This window comes from Passer montanus, unplaced genomic scaffold (genome assembly GCF_014805655.1).
Source record: "Passer montanus isolate IOZ18808 unplaced genomic scaffold, ASM1480565v1 scaffold11, whole genome shotgun sequence".
NCBI classification, from domain to species: Eukaryota; Metazoa; Chordata; class Aves; order Passeriformes; family Passeridae; genus Passer; species Passer montanus.
Genome location: NW_024357613.1, coordinates 13,219,502 through 13,236,472, shown reverse-complemented (window position 1 = coordinate 13,236,472; position 16,971 = coordinate 13,219,502). Strand labels below are relative to the sequence as shown.

Below are 16,971 nucleotides of genomic sequence, written 5' to 3'. Positions count from 1 at the left end.
TCTGGTGGAGCCACATATGACACACCAAGAGGTTCTGAAAACAGCAGGAAAGTCCAGGAAACACTGAGACTTAAAACTGATAAAAAAGCCCAAAGAGAAAGCAAGTGCACTTTTGAGGGAATATTCTAGGAAGATTCTTGAAACAAAGCACAAACAAAACTTCCCACAGTTCCTGTCACATTGGGTAACAGGACCCTGTACATATGCTTGTAAACATCTGGGACTGCATCGGAACAGGTGTCTGGATGCATCCCTTCCAGCAGAATTAGGTAAATAGTTTGAAGTAAAGCAACTCCAGGTTCAAAAGAACTCAGTGTTCTCTTGTGCAGTTTAACTAGGTTGTTGGTAGCTGTCCTAAGTATTTAGATTTGGAGTTTAAATGCTGACAAGAGCAATAGGCGCTTTAGTATAACAAGGGAAGAAAAAAATATTTGTTTACATTTAAACCTGATCTTGAGAAATACAGAAGAGAAAAACCCTCTAGGGGGAGCCAAGAGAATGTAAAATCAAGCTACTGCTCTCCATAACAGCAACCAGGTTATTTCAAAAGGATACACAGCCCTTTGATGTGCATCTGAATGTAAGGAGGCACTTACAGCATGAGGTCCCTGATGTTAACAGCTTAAGAGGGCTCTGCAGGAAAGACGAAAGCTGAAGAAATCAACAGCAAGTTGCTCTTACTGCAATGCATCACTGAAAATTAAAGGTTCGGGAGTGGAGTACTTCTCTTTTGTGGTTCTGTTTTTGATAGAATGCAAACCACAAAATATTTGGGTGGTGCTCAAAGTGGGAGAGGTAGCAAGATCAATTGTACAGATGCCATGCTGTTCCTTCAGACATACTCCTGTAACAGCACTGAAAACTGCAAAAACACAAACCCAAGCACTTCCAAAGAGAACACCCTCTTCATGTGGTGTTTGAAAAACACTCTTTGAAAACATCAGATCAGTGGTAGGGGAAAAAAAAGATGAATCAACATGTGGGATTACTGAGAAAATAAGAGGTGTCACAGAAAACATATTTGTGCCAATGTATAAATCCAGAATGTAACACCACTTTGAGCAGGGTGTGGTTTTTCTCCACATACTTCGAACAAGAATGGGGTAGAATCATAAGGGGGATATAGAAAATAAAAAAAAATATTTGGGAGAAAAAGAGAAGTCTGAAAGGAAATGCAAAAGACAACTGAAGGCAAACATTTCTTATGGTGCTGTAAGGAAACCAAATCAAACAGAAAATCCTGAATTTCTTTTTCCACAGGACTCATCATTAAAATGTGACACTAATTGCCAAAACATGTTAAAATGTAAGAACATGTTTAAAAAGCCACTAGGCTCACTTATGAAGGAAAAATCCATACAGGGATAAAACATCCAGCACAGGAGGGCCATACAGTAAATGTTGCCAGAATCTGAGAAGCCATTTCAGCAGAAGGATCACTCTGTACTTCTCTCATTTATCCTCTTTTCCTCAGCTTCTGCTAGTGATTGCTTTCACAGGAAGATATCAAGCGTTTGGATCCTAGGTACCACCCAGTATGGCTATTTTCATATTTTAAATATTAATTAATTCAAGTTTTTAATAGAAAAAATTAGCAATGCTTTATTGCAGTATCTAAAGTAAAGGCAACCAAGACAAAATGGCATAAAGCAAGTGGGGGCATCTTGGTTTTTGGAGGTCATATTCTCCATAATGAAAAGATTTTGTAGGATTATTTCTGAACTAAACTGAAGGTCACACATGCAGGACTATTTCATTAGTTCATAATTCTCTGCCTCTTTTATTGTATTTGGTAGGACTTGAAAGAATAGGCAACATCCCTTGCCATCACAGAACAACTGCCCACAGTTAAGAGGTATTACAGCTTACCTTGATTTATCATCCAAGTCTAAGTTACACTCTATTTTACTTGGCAGGAAGAAAAGAACATTGAAATCAAAATCTGTTCTAGTTAAAACAGCTACTTATTTGTGACTTCAATCGGGTTTAATTGGAGATGTGGCAAAGCAAGAAGCAGGAGGTGCAGGAATGCAGCTTGGGCTGCTTCCTTTTTATAATTTCTTTTCTTCAGGTAAGCTACCTTGGCAATCTAAGAAGGTCCCTCTACCCAAAATGCATGGGTTTGGTTCTCTCAAATTTTGCAGCATCTGGGATGCTTCCATTTCAAATGAGGAATACCAAGCGCAATTCTAAAACCCCCATGAAACTATTCTGATTTTATCATTCCAGAAAAAAAGGCCAAGAACATAAAACAAAAAAAAACCACCAAAAAAACCCACCAAACCAACAAACCCATAAAAAGCCAAGAACATAAAGCATACACTGCTTTTGCTTTGCACTGTGATTATTCAGCTAAGTGCCCACACAGCCCTGCCAACCTTCACAGCCCTGCCACCTCTTCTGGCAGAGCCCTGTGGCACCCATCAGCTCAGCTCACCCAAGCCCCCCACATGTAAGGACACGAGATGTGAAAGCCCTGAGCTGGGAGCAGTAAGGGAAGCAGCTACCCTGCTACTAACAGAACTTTCTGTGCAAGACAAAACCCACATTTTTATATGTCAAACTTTTCTGGAGATTTTACTAGGGGAAGGCAACTGTATAGCAAAGCCTGCATCAAAGAGTCAGGAAAGTATGTCTACCTCAAGTGAGAATTTAAAAGCTTCCTCACAATTTCTGATACTATTTAACTTCCCTGACTGTTACATTTCTTTGTTCAGAACTGATTTTTTTCTGACTTCATAGACTGTCACAAGAAACCCAGTTCAATCCACACATGTGCCACCTTTTGTCATCAGCTCTCACCATTTAGGAACCATTTCACACAAACCAAAATGAAGCAACTTCTACAACGAAGTAGGGCAACTCTAACACAGCATTTTGGACCAGGAATTGAGGATCACCATATCCAACTGAAATTACAGGGGAGGATTTAAAGGGAAGATATAATTACTCAAAGGCTTAGGAGATGGATCATTGCCCTTTTATGATGGTTAAAGCCAGTGGAGACAGGCTGGGCTTTTTACTGGTTTTAAAGATGGAAATTGTGAATGTCTTTCTTAGAGGGCAGGCTGTTAGCAAACCTCTTAAAAGATGCCACAGCATGCACCTTAAAAAACCTCTGAAATTTCTGTCCAACAAGGACAGCATGCAAGTGCCCACCCCTTAAGAAAGCTTTGTATGACATACTGCCTGTCACAGGATCACACTGTCTCTCAGCTGCCCTTGAGTGATAGCCAAGGACCATTTTCTTCCCTTCAAACCATGAAGAGCACAGAAGGAGCAAGAATCTGGAATGAAATATTCCTTAGAGAAGGAGCTGAATAATACATTCACACATCTGCTAATTGGTGCAGCTTTTTTTCCCTATCTTTTTAATGTTCCATAGTTCAAATTCAAACTATTTTTGTAAGCAAAACACTCACATGAGTCACCCCAAAGCTATTAACAACAATCACAGTAATTCCTTTCAATCTAAAATCAAACCTATGCCTGTGCATGCAAACTGTACACATGTGCATTTACCTGTGGTAAATGTAAAACACAGTACTGAAATATTTATTTTTCTTCCTTCCCAACAGAAGGTACAGTTTATGTCAGGTGTCCCTAGGCCACGTGCTAACTTTTTAAAATTACTTGTCCAAATACAATTTATAAAGAACAACACACCTTGCAAATAAAGGCCTTACACAGAAAGCAATTTTTCATGTTTTAAATTTTAGCTCTTCCTGTTTAATTGTTCATTAATACTAAGTCACTAAATTAAGGAATTTAAATAATTTTGAATACAGTACCTCAGCAGTCGTGAGGAATACATTCTCATCAATATGTCTCATTCCACATGAAATAACACCAAGGGCAACTCCTGGGAACACATAGGAATTGTTACCCTGTCCAGGATAGAGAGTTTGTCCACTTGGAAGAGTGACAGGATCAAAAGGACTTCCACTGGCAAAAATCCCACGTCCCTAAATTGCAAGAAGAAAAAGAAAGCACATTAATTGAGAGATTGCTGTTGAAATATTTCTCATATCCTTTTAAATATCCACCACTGTGGAAGCTGGGTTGAATCTCTTTAGCATCTCTTCTGAGTGGGTGTTAGAGCTATTTGCCTGAATATGTTTCTCATCATCTCATCAGGACGCAGATCCTGGAGATCACTGGTGATTCTCTGTGGCTGTCTAACCTGATCTCTACAATTTAGCAGGAGGGAAACTGAATCCAGCAGCCATTATTCACTTTGTGCATTCATGCCAGAAGAAGCTCCATGGGAAGTACAGAGCTGTAAAACCCTAAGTGGGCAATACTGCTATGGTAGCAACAGGTGATGCTACTTTTCCCAATGGCAAAGCACCCAAAAAAGTGACACTAAGGCAACTAAATGTCACGTTCTGGATGGGGTGATTTCTGAGGAGCTGTGGGCAGGCAGAGCTCTCTTTTCTTCCCAATCCCCCACTGCAGGCCCTTGAGCCCATTCCACAGCTCAACAGAATGACCGAGCTGCAGGCTCTGTCCCAGGAACATCATCCCATAGAGCAGCAGCACAAGTCAGTGTGGAACCTGCTCTGCCAGGACCTTGGGGGCCCCTCTTTGTCACACACTGAGCAGGGTGAAGGCACCAACTTGGGCACCTGCCAGGACTGATAAACCATTAGAAAGTTTCCCAGCAGGTTTTTGGGTAATGCCAGGTAGGGCCCAGGCATCATGCCCAGACTGGTGCAGGGAGGCAGTAGGGAAGAGCCAGCCTGCCTTGGGGAAATTAGGGGAATTTAGCTATATGGGTACAGGTCACACCATAACACTTGTCCTGAGGACAAGATCTGCCTCTAACTCAGTTCAGGCTGCAGTTCATGTGGCAGTGGCACTGCACAGGCTTGGTGCCTGCAGCCCTAAGGCCCCTGGCTTCTGCCTCTCTGGGGAGGGAGCACCCTGAAATTTAAGCAGTGAATTTAGGTGGGGAAGAAAAGCCAGCCTTTATTTATGCTAGCACTGCTAAAGTGATAAATATCACTGTTAAATACTTCAGAGGCACTTTGTATCAGAAATATCTCTGCCTGTTTTAGAGAACTGGAAACTGAAATGCACTATAGTGCATTTTAAAATAGTCCACAGTTGTTATTCAGCTCTTCAGAAGGATATTATGTTTAGTTTAGTGTCATGCACTATAATCCTGGCCTGCTTATTATATGTTTTGGTGACAGATCAAATACCTCAGAGTGTCTTTTGCTCTGTTTAGCACTTGTGGATACCCACTACAACCAACCCCTCATGCAGATTGCTTCCCTGGCTCCTGCACTGTGCTGTAATTACATCCGGGCTGCGGAGAATGGACATGCTAAATTTGTCTTTTAAACACTGAGAAACTATCATTCAAAATGCCCTGTATTTGACAAGAAATCCAAATACACCCACTATGAAACACATACAGTCAGGTACATATACATTTTAAATTCTAGGCTGAATTACAGGATAATGTGTTATCAGTACTTCTAAAACAAATACACAAACATAGTTCTCTTAATTTTTACCTACATTTATGTAAAAGAAAATGTTTTAAGAAGAGTCAATTACGCCAGTTCTTAATACAGAATGATTTTAAAGATTCTGTTTCATGTATTGAATTATTTTCTTACCCTAAAGAGTATTTATGAAATCTCAAATGTCACTGTGTGTATATATTACACAAAATGGTATACTTCATAATGCTCTAGTGATTGATGGTGACTGATGCTTTGGTTATAATAAAGATTATATGTGTTGCCTACACCAATAAAAGTCATAAAATGTTTTTATGAGAGTGCAAGCATGCGGTGAATTCAATGAAATTGTCTTGATAAAATATAAAAAAAAAATAATTAGTTTAACTAATTTTATCTATGTACAGAGACATGATTAGTACCTGCTACTCCACCCTCTGTCCTCCTCCCTTTTAAAATTTAATTTCAGACTTTTCATGATTTCTACTGGAAAGACGTTAATCTTTGGTTACCTCTGTGTATTTGTAGCACTGCTCAGCAGTGCATTCTGCTTTGCTGGTGGGATTGCTGAGAGCAAAAATTATAGGACGTTTGTTTAGAGCAGCCATATCCTTGAGAATTTGTGCAGTAAAAGCACCACCAATTGCAGCAACTCCTAAAGAAGAAAAACACACATATAACAAGTAGACAAATTAAATTAGTTCAAGGTAAGACATGCATGTCACTGCAGAGCTCCTTTTTCTCCCTCTTTAAAATGGAGTTCAACCTTTTTCCTAACATGTAGTTGAAATAAAGTTTTGTATAGAAGATTTGCAACAGTGAAACCTCAGTATTATCCCTAGTACAAGGCAGAACCTATTTGCCCCTGTATAATCTGGTGAATTTCTCCTTTCCCTTTTCTCAGGCCCTTTATGTAAGATTAAAATGTCATCACCTAACCTGCAGCTAGGTCCAGTACGGACTAGATAGATGCAGCTCTGGGTCCTATAGTTCTGTGCAACAGACTGGATAGTTTCTCTCAAATCCAGTGTCACAGTTCAGATTTTTCTGACATGATGAGTGAAGTCTCTGCCTTCTACATCTGAGCTGAGCTGACAAATAATAATTTTTAGTCTAGGCCTTCCCTGACAACAACAATTTTTTTAATACATCCCTCTTCATTGCACCAGAGATGCTTTTCTAATCCCTACATTCGCACACTTATAAATGCTATTCATAGACACTGAAAGCCACTCTTGCAGGATGAAATCATCTAACCTAGGCTGCACTCTGCTGCATTGCAGACTTGCAGCCAGTACTTAGATCTTGGACCTCAGACAATGCACAACCAAAGAGGGGTGTGTGTGATGTTTTTGAGATGCCAAGTACATCCGCATTTCTGAATAATCTCCAAGAGCTGGGAATTCAAGGATATCCACACCTTCACTGAAAACAAACAGATAAACAGGTCTTGGAGTAAAACTACTTTATTTTACCACAGGCCTCTCTCACCTGGCTTGGAGAGAACGTAGCCTCCTTCATCCTTAAAGACCTCAGTGCCTGACACTCCATTCTGCTTTCCACACAGCATCTGAGTTTCAAAAGCAGGGAGAAGAGCTTGTTTCCCCTCTCTTGGGGAGTGGGAATGGATTAAAACCCAGGCTGGGACAGGAGAGCCTGGCACCTGAGCCTGTCTTAGGTCAGTACTGTAACATCTTGTCAGTGATGCTCAAATGAGCATCCTGACAGTGCCCAGTCTAAAAGGACATTTGGGATTTGCCTGAGGAGAGCACCAGGTCCTTTGGGGGGAGGTGAAAGGGGCCCTCACAGCCCAGAACTGGCTAAAAGGTTGTGCTTCAGGACTAACATTTCTTTAAGGCATCTCAGAGTAACTTCTGACTGATTCCACATGGAACATGGTATCATCTGTCACACAATACTATTTTTTGCAACTCTGAGCTCTCTGTACTTGACCTTCTATGCATGGACAGGGATGCTTAGATGCAAAAGCTCTGACAGACCAGCTGAGCCACTCTGTCTTTGATGAAAGCTGTATAAGAGCTGTTATACACCTTAGTTTCTGGTTAAATCTGCAGCTGCCAAGTGTTTAATGTCTCCTAAAACTGCTTCTAGACAGCCAACAGTAAGAATGACAACTTTCTTCAGATTTAAGGTAAAACAAAATGCTTACAGTTATTTTTTTTAATTGCAGTTTCTTAGACTGGGTCTATCTAAATTAAGGCTTTTCCTTGAGCCATTGCAGGCAATGAAATAAGGATTTTCTCAGACAGAGCTAAGTAAAACAGTGGGAGGACTATCAGCGTATTTCCCCATGACTCCTGGTACTCCAGGGAACATAGTCAATGTCTAATCATTCAAACCAAAAATCCCCAATATTAGTTTCTATTGCTGTTTCTGATGGAAGAGACTTCACTACATAGAATGATAAGAGAAAGTGACCTTGAGGGAGAGTCACATAGGTTTACACATAAAGATTACACACAGTAAAACCCGTATTTCATAGCAGCAAATCTTCCCTAAGCATCCACACACCTTCATCTGGATAAATATTCATACATTCTACTCTTCTGTCCCTCTAGCTTTTTCAGCCTTGTAGTATACTAAGTAAATTCTCTGGACCACTCTTCCAGTCATATCTTCATGTAGCACAGGAAAACAAACACTTAATTTACCTCACTGATGACCACTGGTAAAAGCGGATTTTACTGAACAAGGACCACGTGGTGTAGGCATAGTAAAAAAGGTAGCTGGTAAAATGTAGGATAATTAGCACTGTGGCATTTCAGTTTTCTAGCACCTGATGAATGACTTTACTAGCCAGATAGATTAATCTTCAAGTCTTATTTAAAAGGAGACCAAGAGTACTTGCAGTTCACTCCTGAAATTGTCACTGAAATACAATAACCAAACTATAGAGAGCTGAGCAATCCATTATTGAGATCACAGTCTTTCAGCTTTTACAAAAGAAAAGGTCTTTGTAAAATCTGCCTTTTGGTCTGCAAAGAGGACTGCTGGCTAAGGACCTAAATGTGAGCAAAAAGAGGACTCAGATACAGCATCCTCATATTTGCATAGCTTTATATGAGCTTAGCTCAGCTTTCTAACTCTAAATTTGAGGTTATTTGTCTTACACCTTCCACATTACACCAGAAGTAATTTAGGAAGGTGGTAAGGTCCTCCATCAGATGTTTAAACCCAGTCAGATTCTTTTCTCTGTAAAATGGATGGCTCAGAATGAAAGCAGTGTTACATGCCTGGATAGTTACTATTTGTTCAGTTCCTTAATAGAGTCCAGTATGCACCCAGTGTTTTCTGAAAACACACAAAGGTAAACTCTGTTCAGAGGAACTTGATCTTCTCTTCAGACAAAGCCACATCCCCTTTTTTTTCAACAAAGAATAAGGTCATTGCCTTAAAGTCAAAGAAATTACCTATTAGCACGGATGGTTTTATATCTTTAACAATATCTTCTAGATTTTTCATTTCACGATGTTCGTGGGCGAAACGCTGTTTCTCATGTGTTAATGAGGCACGGCCCTGAGGATGGAACAAGAAAAATAAATTTATTAGAACCCAATATCCTGTTTATGTATCTGATTTAACACATTCTATTTTCATTTCTATTTTTGCATCTATCACATCAAATGAAGTTACACTGCGTACAGCTAATATGCTCAGGATAATTTAGGACTAATCTATTTGTCTAAGCAGTCAATAAATTCAGTAATTGTACTTTAAATTGAAAATAGCTGTAGAACACCACAGTAGTAACACCTGCTTGAGCAATTATACGAGATTTGTAACTTAGCAAAATAAAAATTTCTCCTAGCTTTTTCAGCTTTGCTCTTGCCTGAAAGCATGGAGACTATATGGTATGAGTATTTAGACTATAGTGGAGCATACATTTTTCTTCACATTTTTCATATTTAAGTCATTCATTATTAAGGCTGGAATATAAAAATAATTCTAACCAGATGTCTGCTGCACCGTTTCTGCATTAGCAAAATTGACTCAGCTGTGAAAAAAATTTTGCCCGATCTCTACTGGCAATTTCCACCCACCGATGGCCAACAAGGTCCAAATGGAATATGAAACATGCAGGAGAAAGGGATATAGAATATCATTGTCATTGACTTGGGCTGCAAAGCGGTTTAAGCTCAGTGTAATGTGGAGTGCAGAGTGAAAATGGGTCAGAGTTTGTGAAAATGCTGATAGTTGTCTAAATATGCAGAGCTTTGTCTCTACACAGACTATTTCAGCAGAAAAGTTTGAAATGAGCACACTTCTGCTCCTTGTTTTAGTCTTGGACCTGCAGAAAATATCACTGCAAAGGCACTTTTCAAACACAAGTCTAGAAGATGGTTCCAGCCCTTCAAACATCTTTCAATTTCAGACAGAAAGATGCAGATTAAACAGATATATAGGGAAGTACATGAGGAAAACTGAATGCTGAATGTAATTTTGACCAAATAGCCAGAACAGGTGTGTATCATCTCCCCAGTCATACCTTTTACAACTGGTAAAATGAAAGTTTCCTTAATCTTAGCAGGATTATTAAGGCTACATGGAAGTATTGAAACAGAATTCATTCCATTATTCCACCAAAGTCTATGAATTTGAACATTTTGGCTTAATTTAGGCCTGCATACACCATCAGACATAAGCCACGATTAGCTTTTCTAACAAAACCGAGAAAGCTGATGCTTCATTTCAGACCACAATTCTGCAGTGTGGCAGCATGTGGCCACACCAGTTCCATGACTGATGCTGGCCCAGCCACTGCCAGAGCTGGTGGGCAGAAGAAGAGGCTGGTTTTCATTTCCATCTGCAAGGAAAGCACTTCCATCCCAGGGGTGCCACAGGAAGCTGCCATGTGGTCAGGGCTGACTGAGCTGCCCTGCCCCACAGCACGCCAGCTTCTTTTGGCTCACCCATGATTACAGGGCATTTCCACAGATCTCTCTTTTCTCTACACATTTTTATGTCTGGATAGGCTTATGCAGGTCTTTAGTGTTCTCCTAGAGTGATCAGCACAGAAATACTGAGATAGGGGCACTTGATTTCCTTTGTGGATAAAATGTGGAATTGTCAGTCCTGAGGGAATGCTGCAGTATTAATCATTTTTGTCATGTTCATGCCCGCATCATACCATCACGGTATGCATTTTACAGTCTGCCATTTCCCAGCATCCCAGCAGATGTCCCCACAGTCTGCACGCACAATTTAGACCCTTCTCATTTTAAAGTAGCAATTTTCCTTAATGTTTTGAAGGGAAAAATATGAAACTTTCTTTTTAGTCAGCAAAGAAAACGAAATCCCAACATTTATGACTTCCAGACCAAAAGCTTGTTGCTAGGATTAACTCAAAACACTTTCATAAAAGCCACTTCTCATTCTAATCTAATGATTGGTTGGAATTGAAATGCTTCATGGAGCCTCACTTGGAGGCAGGTTTGCTGAGGAACCAGGAGTGAGTGCCCTGGGCCAGCATCCAGTCCCAGGCTGCTTCTTGAAATGGCTCCTTAATGGTTCATCATGTTGCTGCTGAGGAGGCCAGTTTTCCACCTGACCTTAAAACACAACCTCTAGGAGACTGCCTTGGGCTACCAAGGAAGAAATCACCTCCAAGGGCTGTGACCAGCTGACTCCTCAGGCTGTGGCAGGCTGGTAGTTCTGAGCCCCTCCAGGATCGGCAGATCTGGACAGATTGCTCAGGAAAGGTGACCTTTGATATTTTTTTTTCACAGCCAAGAGATCAGGCTGACATCTTAGTGGATAAAAGTGTTGCTATTCTTTCATTTTCAATTTCAGTCAAAATAAACAACCAAAATCCTTCATGAAGCAAACTTTCTTTTTTATACAGTTTTACACTTGACTGGCTTTTGAGTAGGTGTTAAAACACTTACTGATGTAACACCAGGGATTCAAAGTACTGACATTGACAATGATCTCTCATTTAATTGGCTACAATGGAGTACTCAAACAGTAAGGATGTGATCCACTGCAATGTTTTTCAGGCTGCTAGGTAAAGAGACTAGTGCTAGACAGATGGGTCAGCTCAGGTCAGATTCACTTCTGCCTTACCCTAATTTCTATCTGCTGTTAATTTCACACATGATATTCTACTATTATAAAAAGTATACTCAAACAAAACAAACAAAAAACCCAATGTAAGTAAAAACCCAAATAATTTAAAATTTACCTATTTATTTAGCTTTGGTCTGAATTAGTTTGATCCCATTAGTCATCATAGATCATGTCTCCAAGTAAATATTTTTCTAGCATATTAACTAAGAATGAAATATTAAGTTATGTGTCTTAGCAAAAATAACAACAGCTATGTGCATAGAGATTTTTGCTTGAAAAACACATAAAAGAAATCATACGGTTGGGTTGGGTTTTTTGTTGTTGTTGGGGGTTTTTTTTGTTTTTTTGTTTGTTTGTTTTGGTTTTTTTGGGGTTTTTTTGTTTGGTTTTTTTTTGGTTTTTTTTTTAGTATTTATATTTTGGGTTGGGTTTTTTTTTTTTGTTTTTTTTTTTTTTGTTTTTTTTTTTTTTTGTTTTTTTTTTTTTTAGTATTTGTATTTTAAAATAAATTAGAATCATAGAATGGTTTGGGTTGGAAGAGACCTTAAAGACCATCTCCTTCCACCCAGCCTGCTGTGGGCATAGACGCTTTCTGCTAGTCCAGGTTGCTCAAAGCCCCCTCTAACCTAGCCTTGAACACTTCCAGGGATGGGGAATCCACAATTTTTCTGGGCAACCTGCTCCACTGTGTCACCACCTTCTCTATAAAAAAGTTTCTTTCTAATGTCTAATATGAATTGACCCTCTTTCAATATAAAGATGAAATCCCTTGTCCTATCACCCCCTGCCCTTATAAAAAGTCCCTCTCCAGGTTTCTTATAGGCCCATTTAGGTACTGGAAGGCCAACAGAAGTCTCCTGAGACCTTCTGTTCTCCAGGATGAACAATCCCAATTCTCTCAGCCTCTCCTCATAGGAGAGGTATCAGAAATGTATCTTCACTGTTAATTCAGTGATCCCAAAGGAACTACATAACACCTCCCTAAGCTCTGCATCCAAGATTTCAAGACCAGCCAGTTGATTGCAAAACTTCAATAGTTTAGAGGCCAGTCCTTTAGACAGTATTTTTTTCTCCACAAACTGATAAATTCTTAAGTTCTGCTCTCCACCAAGTAGAAAGGCAGCAGCAAGAGCATAACTAGCTTTCCTCTGTACCCTGCCAACAGGGCAATCAAGAAGGAATAGACAATTCAGTTTTGTCTATCTTCCTTAAAATAAGGGGTTGCCAGTCCATTTAGTACAAGCTTCCAGACGTTCATCCCTGAATGCCTAGAGCTGGAATAAGAAATTACAGAGTTTTTGTCAGCCAGCAGAAAGAAGAGGATGGAGCCAAAGCGCAGATGTCTCAATTTTGGATTCGTGTGGTTTGCTGTCTTGTCTCCTTCCTGACACTGGAGTGTGCAAAGTGGCTGGACCTGTCAGTGCTGAGCTGCTCTGACTAAAACATCTTCCAGAAGCACAGAGCACATCTTCTGACATGTCCATTTCCAGCCCTGGCTTAGCCAGCTTTTGTACTGTGGCTGCTGGGAAATGAGCAGTAAAGGATCAACACAAAGCAGCATAAATCAGAAATTGCTCTGGTCTGCCTGCATCTCCATAATCCTAAAATACTAATATGGCACAGAGCTTACTGGCATTTCCCTTCTCCTAATAGGAAAAAGAAAAAATGCAAAATACACAGTACTTTGAGGAGTTTGAATGAGATCTGAGGTTCTGTGTATGAAGCTCTGAGTCATTTAAGTAGAAAGTCACATTCAGATATGTCTTCTAAGTCCACTGTCTTGGTCTTTCAGCATCATTAACAATTCATTCAGCCAATGCAAAGGGCTCAGAAAAACCAGCAGTTTGAAGACGTTTGCAGTACACCAAACCTCTGTACAGTCCCATTGTTTCACTGAGCACCTCAATGCTCACCACACAGGGGAGAGATTTTTGGACAGATTTGTTCAAGGAGCTGCTACCAAAGGATGTTATTGCACTGTTGTTTGAATAGCTGTACGAGGACTCCTCCAGGCCAGGCATCAGCTGTCTAAAGGTGTGTTATGTTTTCTATTATGCAGAGCATATGTAGATATACATAAAGATATATGTCTCACTCCTGCATCAAGGGACACTACCCAAATCCAAACAGTCTTTCACACTGAAATCCACAGATGAACCAAGAAATTTAATGTGATACCTGTGCAGCTATTTAGAGGGGAGGACACAAACTCACAAACTCTTTCAACAGAAAGAAGAAGGCAAAGTGAGAAAAAGAGACTATATATTCTTCTTGCTTTTACTTCTCAAATGTATTCCTCATTCCAAGACAGAAACTTTAAAAGCACCAAGATTATTTCCTTATAATTTAAAATGCTATATAATCTCATATGTTTTTATCTTTTATAGAATAAGTAATTTTCTGGGGGCATTTTAATAACTTTGCTTCAATTGAAAAAAAAAAAAAAAGACAAACCAGAAAATAAAAACAGGCAACCAAAAAAACTACTAAAAACTAATATACCACAAAGAAAATCATAGTATTGGATGGATAATCAGACTGCCTCAATAAACCACACAATATACTTTCACTAGAATACTGAAGGTTAAGAATATCAATAACACACAAGATGATTAATAATCCTTAAGTCGAAAAACTCAAAATGAAAATGCCAGAAATTACTTTTTAGTGGAAAAGTATTGCTTCTATCACAGTATCATTCTGCAACAAGAAACCTTTGGGTTATTTTGGATTTGAACAAAAGAGAACAAAGCAGCCTGAAAACAGATACATTAGAAGTCACTGTGGTATCTGAGATGGAAAGTAATATGAACTAAATTCTTTATTAGCAAATGAATTACAAAGGTGGACTGTGTTAAATCAGCAGATGAAGTACAGAGATAAAGAAACAATGGCAGCATTCTCTGATCGTGACATTACGTATGAAAGATGTTGGCAATTCTAAAATGTCTCTACTGCTTAATGGGTCAGAGTCATTGGTATTGTATTTTATTATTACAAAACACAGTCACATGAACACCAGGACTTTCAATTCAAGGAGCAAAAGGAAGTAATAGGACTCAGTAGTTAATAGTTCTATGAAAAAATTGTTTGTGTTTTGGATTTGAAATGAAAGCAGTTCATAGGGAGCAGTTTCAGGGAGGGCTCTGAAGTTCTTAGTTTAAGGGTCTGATCAACAGGGATCAGGTTTCAAGCAAATGTACATCACAGTTTTCACAGAATGCTACCCTTATCATCACATTATAGCCAAATTGAAGCTCAGACAACAAACAAAAATGACCCATCAATAAAACCCTGAGAATTTTCATAGAAAACAGCTGTAAAAACAGGAGACCAGACCGCACAGCAGACATCTATATGGGAATTTAGAAAACGGGAGGCAAACCTTCCAAATGCCACCACTGTGAAGCCCAGTGCCACGGCCGGCTGGAGCTGGCTCTGCCGGGGCTGCTGAAGAGCAGAGCAGCTCCGTGCCTGCTGGAAGCTCTCCAGGGGCTGCTCTTCCCATCAGCTGGGAGCAGCTGCGCGGAGGCAGAGCGTGCTGAGACCGTGCGTCCCACACTCGCGGCTGCGCTGCCTCTCGGCCCCTCTCGCAACCAGGGCGGCACAGATCTATTTATATAAACACTTGCCTCCATTGCACTGTGTCAACTGTGGCTTATTTAAACAAGAGCTCAGAGATCAGTACACAGATAAATTAGTAAAATAATTTGAGTTCTTAAATACTGAAGACATGAGAACCACAAAAGACATGAGAACTGTAGACCAGGGAGCAAAGCAGTCCATTAGTAACTTGAGTATTTCCAACTGCAAATGTTTTAAATGTTTTGGTTTTACTTGCATTTTTCCTGTGAATTCCCTACTGCAGAGTTTAAATACAAACAAACAAAAAAGCAATTGTGAAAAAAAACCCCAAAAATGTGGTTAATAGTCATAGGAGAAGGTAGTGAAGCACCTCTCTTTTGGGAGATGGTCTCTATGTGGCTTTTTTATCTGTTTCATCACAAGTACATCCCTGGTCCAAAGGCTATTGAGAACTCTAGGCAGGGACTACAGACACACCTCCATGGGGAGGCCCCAGAATCATGAAAAGGTGGCACAGGAGGGGCACAGAGAGCGGGCTGGGAGGGGACAGGCCAGGCTGCCCACAACCAGAACTCCAGGACAGCATCAGATACAAGTCACAAAATGCAAAATAAAAAGGGTGGAGTTATGGATATGGACTCACTGGGCAGGGGTTGGCTGAAGACCAAGGGCCTGCAGGTGACAGGTACTCCTGTGCCACCTCATTTAGGAAGCAAAAATCAGAGCCATGTAAGCCCTCCCAAAACCCCAAACCGAGATTCTATAAAGTGACAGTGCCTCCTGATCAGGCCCATCCTCTAACACCTAAAGGTGAAGAAAATACATTAACACTAAACCAGGCAACTTGGGTACACAACTAATAAACAGTTTGTTGCCAACTGTGTGAAAAAACCCCAAGATTTTGAGGCGACAATGTCATAATAGTTGGCAGTAAAATATACAATTACGTTAAGAAATACAATTCGGGCATTGACTTTAAAACTCATCGTTAGAAAAGTAGGGCTGTGTTAGTCCTATAAAATTTATAAAGAACCCTTTCCATGTAAAAAAGCACACATGGTTGATAGGTTAACAGGCAAGATAAAATTTATAAAGATAATGATTTCAAGAAGATACGATCTGAGAACCAGAGCAAATCACAAATCTACAGAACAGCAGAAAATGGAATCAGTAATTTTTTTCAGTAACAGAGCATGAGCAAAAGAAATAATAAACTGCCCAAATTAGGTCCCCATCTCATCAGTATATCTAATGCACACAGTGTCAAAGAGGTAGGTGCCAGCAAAGGCAAAGGGTTTTGGTGGTTTAGAGAAACACCCCACCTATCACCCTTTTCCTCGTGCTCCCTTGTTTTCATACATTACTCACTGACCATGAGTAATGCCACAAGCATTCAGAGAGAAATTAATGTTTCCTTTTTGCAAAACTTGTACTTGATATAGAACATGACAAATATGAGATTTAAGTGCACAAATTAATTCCCCAGGCATCAGAAAAACTGATGAAGCAGACAAGAATTGCTTTGCTGGGATGGTACATGAGTAAAATAAGGCAGAAACTGCTTTGAGTAATTGTGGCACCTTGGAGATATCCAAGGCATTGCATCTTTGCTAAAATGTTAATCATTTTTTTGGCTCAAAGAGTCCCAGCCAGTTGCAGTCAGCCATATAAGAACTGATCAAAAACAGAAGTGTCAGAATAATTGACTGTTGATACAAAGAAAGCTAGAAATAATTAAAAGCTAGCAGAACTGGCAGACAGTGATATATAAAAGTTAAAAACATTATCAAATTAATCTAGTATGAAATTGAAACTTTTTACAAGA

General features: G+C 39.7%; 1 protein-coding gene across 1 annotated transcript in view; it reads right to left on the bottom strand.

Moving 5' to 3' along the window:
* The window catches only part of ME1 (malic enzyme 1), a 156,041-nt gene that overhangs the window by 2,806 nt on the left and 136,264 nt on the right, over positions 1 to 16,971 (bottom strand). The window contains exons 10-12 of the mRNA XM_039727504.1: positions 8,906 to 9,011; positions 5,987 to 6,129; positions 3,792 to 3,965 (exon numbers count right to left, since the gene is read on the bottom strand). Of these exons, the coding sequence (XP_039583438.1) occupies positions 3,792 to 3,965; positions 5,987 to 6,129; positions 8,906 to 9,011 (423 nt within the window). The remainder of the gene's footprint in view (positions 1 to 3,791; positions 3,966 to 5,986; positions 6,130 to 8,905; positions 9,012 to 16,971) is intronic.